At 33.9% G+C, this 3,294-nt stretch overlaps 1 protein-coding gene across 1 annotated transcript; it reads left to right on the top strand.

Annotated features, from left to right (window-relative positions):
* Positions 1–378: 378 nt before the first annotated feature.
* LOC113361149 (VQ motif-containing protein 11-like) lies at positions 379–1,611 on the top strand. The gene has a single exon (XM_026604489.1). It carries the CDS (start codon positions 519–521, stop codon positions 1,206–1,208), a length of 690 nt encoding a protein of 229 aa, XP_026460274.1. The 5' UTR covers positions 379–518; the 3' UTR covers positions 1,209–1,611.
* The last annotated feature ends 1,683 nt before the right edge of the window (positions 1,612–3,294 follow it).

Genomic DNA, 3,294 nt, shown 5'->3' with positions numbered 1-3,294 from the left:
ACTTTTTCTTTTTCTTCTTTTGTCAGAGTTTTTTATTTTCCATGAGAATCACACCAATAACTTCTTCGCCTACTACGCAGATCAACCCCCAATTCTTGAAATAATCTGTAACTCGATTCCTGGCCAACTGGGCGATTGGTTAAAGGCAAACTTAGTTATAGTTCAACATGAATTAAACAAGTTTAATGTCCCAATTAGGAGATTAAACAAACAGCTTAGGACCATCTCAAAAATCAACGTAATAGTATAAGGATCATGTCAGCAAAATAGAAAAGAAAAAAGTTTGAATTTTTAAAAGCTCGAGTAATTTTTATTTCCTATCACTCTCATCTCTGTTCCGTGTATCTGACATTTCTCAATAATAATAATAATAAAGCCCTGAGCTACACACTCTGCTCTAAAAATACTAGAATAACACTCCACACCTCCACTCTATAAACTCAAGCTCTCTCCTTTTCTTCTTCACACTTTCATTATCACTCTGTTTCTCTTAGTAACAATCTTGATCGATCTCTTTCATGGCTACCACCACCAACAACAACAGCGACAAGCATAAAAAAGAGCCCGTTTCTGGTGCTGGTTCAACTGTTATTATCGAACCAATGAATATAAACAACAATACAACATTTGTTCAAGCTGATCCATCAACATTCAGAGCTGTTGTTCAGAAATTAACTGGGGTTACTGAAAACCCATTAGTTGAAAAACTTCCTGTAACTACTGGTAATAATAATCATAACAATCTTCCATCTCCAAGATCATCATCAGCAGCAGCAGGACAGAGTAATGGCAGCAGAAACACAAGTTTTAAGCTTCATGAAAGAAGACAATATCACAATAGTAGTATGAGAAAACTTGAGATAACCAGTAGTTTTATTCATCAACATCATCAAGGGTTGATCAATTATCATCAGCATCAGTTTAGAAGCTCATCATCATTGTCACCATCATGTTGCTTTAATGGTGATCATCAGAAGGTTTTAATATCCCCTGTTTCAACACTTGATCATTATCATTTCTTAATCCCAAGTCCAAGAACACCAAGATCACCTCAAGAAGAAGAAGAGAAAGCAATTTCTGAAAAAGGGTTTTATTTTCATCCTTCTCCTCGTTCAAAAACTAATAATAACCATCATCATAATCCTCCTCAACTATTACCTCTGTTCCCACTCACTTCTCCCAGAGATTCTTCTTCTTCCTCTTCTTAATTAAATCTTATTATGAATTACCATTATCTTTTCTTTGATCTTGATAATGTACTATTAATAATCTTAATTAATTGATGTTTGAAATGTAATTTAAGTTTAAATTATGTGTGTCTGTGTCTGGTCTTTTCTGAAATGACTGAATCTCTGAAGCTATCATGGACTTTCACTGCTACGGCTGAGGGTGACACAGAAGTTTCCTGTGAGTACTGTATTAGATATTTGGACAAGTAATTTTAACGTGGGTTAAGGAAACTCTAATACGATATTAGTTCAGGGATTGGATCGTTATAACTGTAATGTTTTGGATAACGGTGATGTTTTGGGGAGTACATTTACTGCAGTAATTTAATGAGGGGAAAATTTTCCTTTGGTCCCTTTTTAAGTGGGTCCATGTCTGTTTGGTCCTTTGGTCAAACGCCTTTACTATTTGGTCCATAATTAAATAAAAATATCCTTTCGTGTTAATTTTTATTTATTTTCTTGTAACAGTTCATTCCAGAAATGAAGTCCATACAAAAACCTAAAAAAAACGGACTTCATTCCAGAAATGAAGTCCATATAACAACCTAAATAAACAGACTTCATTCCAGAAATGAACTCCATATAAAAACATAAATAAACAGAGTTCATTCCAGAAATGAACTCCATACAAAATCCTAAAAGAACAGAGTTCATTCCAGAAATGAAGTCCATATAACAACCTAAACAAACAGACTTCATTCCAGAAATGAACTCTATATAAAAACCTAAAAAGACATAGTTCATTCCAGAAATGAAGTCCATATAAAAACAGAGTTCATTTCTGGAATGAACTCCATATAAAAGCAGAGTTCATTTCTGGAATGAACTGCAGCATCATCATCTTCATCATCTTCGTCGTCTTCAATAACAGCAGCAATATCTTCGTCTTCAAAAACACCACCGTCTTCATCATCAACGGCAGTAGCAGTAGCAGATCTTTATCTTTTTCATCATCATCATCAAAATCAAGATTAACACCATCGTCTTCATCGTCAACAGCAGCAGCAACAACATATCTTCATCTTCTTCATCATTTTCATCGTCAACAGCAGCAGAAAAAAGAAAATCAAGATTAACACCATCGTCTTCATCATTATCATCAAAATCAAGATTGACACCATCGTCTTCATCGTCAACAGCAGCAGCAACAACATATCTTCATCTTCTTCATCATCTTCATCGTCAACAGCAGCAGAAAAAAGAAAAAAAAAAACCTAAAAAATCGTATTCAACAGTACCAACATCATCGTCTACAACTACCGATCTAAATATCTAAATTGATTTTCACCTTCATCACCATCGTTTAAAGTAGCAGGAAGAAAAATAGAAGAAAAAAAATGGAGACGACATTAACAGGAGAAAAAAGAAGAAGAAAGAAAAAGAGAGAGATTAGATCTGGAAAGATGAGAGAGAAAGTAAATTCGAGAATGATTTATTATCTCTTACTTTTTGACTATATATATGGTCCTTATCCAAAAGGGTATTTCTGCCACTACAAGGTGACATTTACATCATCCATGACATCATCCTAGGACCAAACTATAATTTTTAGGACCAAATTATAATTTATATTACCAAATAGGACCAAACAGACAATTGACTAGGTCCACTGGACTTGACTGTCTCTAATATATTATTTGTAGGACCAATTGGTATTTCCTTGTTTAATGAGACTGTTTAGTCAACAGTTTGAGCTGCATATTTTATTTTAAAGTGTTGAGATGCATATTTTATTTTAACGAGAGTGTCATTATTGATTGGAAATATGCAAAGAGAAAAGTCAAATTCTCAGTTCAAGAATCAGGCGAATTTTCCTTCTTTTCTGATGTTCCGTTCACACGACAAACATAATGCAAGAACTCTTTGTCATCTCAAAGATATATGCAACTATAAAACGAATTTTCGCAAAGAGTTGCTCATGTTGTTTACATAAAAAAGAAGAAAAGTTGCTCTTTCTCCTGCTTTTACGGCGCGTTTGGATACAAATTTGTTTCTGAGTTCTACTTCTCCATAAGTAGAAATCAGAAGCAAAACTATTTTGCTTCAAAAAAAGCTGATTTTTCTG

The sequence above is a fragment of the Papaver somniferum genome, chromosome 3 (assembly GCF_003573695.1).
Source record: "Papaver somniferum cultivar HN1 chromosome 3, ASM357369v1, whole genome shotgun sequence".
NCBI classification, from domain to species: Eukaryota; Viridiplantae; Streptophyta; class Magnoliopsida; order Ranunculales; family Papaveraceae; genus Papaver; species Papaver somniferum.
Note: the sequence above shows the minus strand (reverse complement) of the source record. Positions and strands in the feature narration are given on the sequence as shown.

What these genes read in the sequence shown, in the direction of transcription:
- LOC113361149 (XM_026604489.1), top strand. Translation starts at nt 519, where the DNA reads ATGGCTACCACCACCAACAACAACAGCGACAAGCATAAAAAAGAGCCC.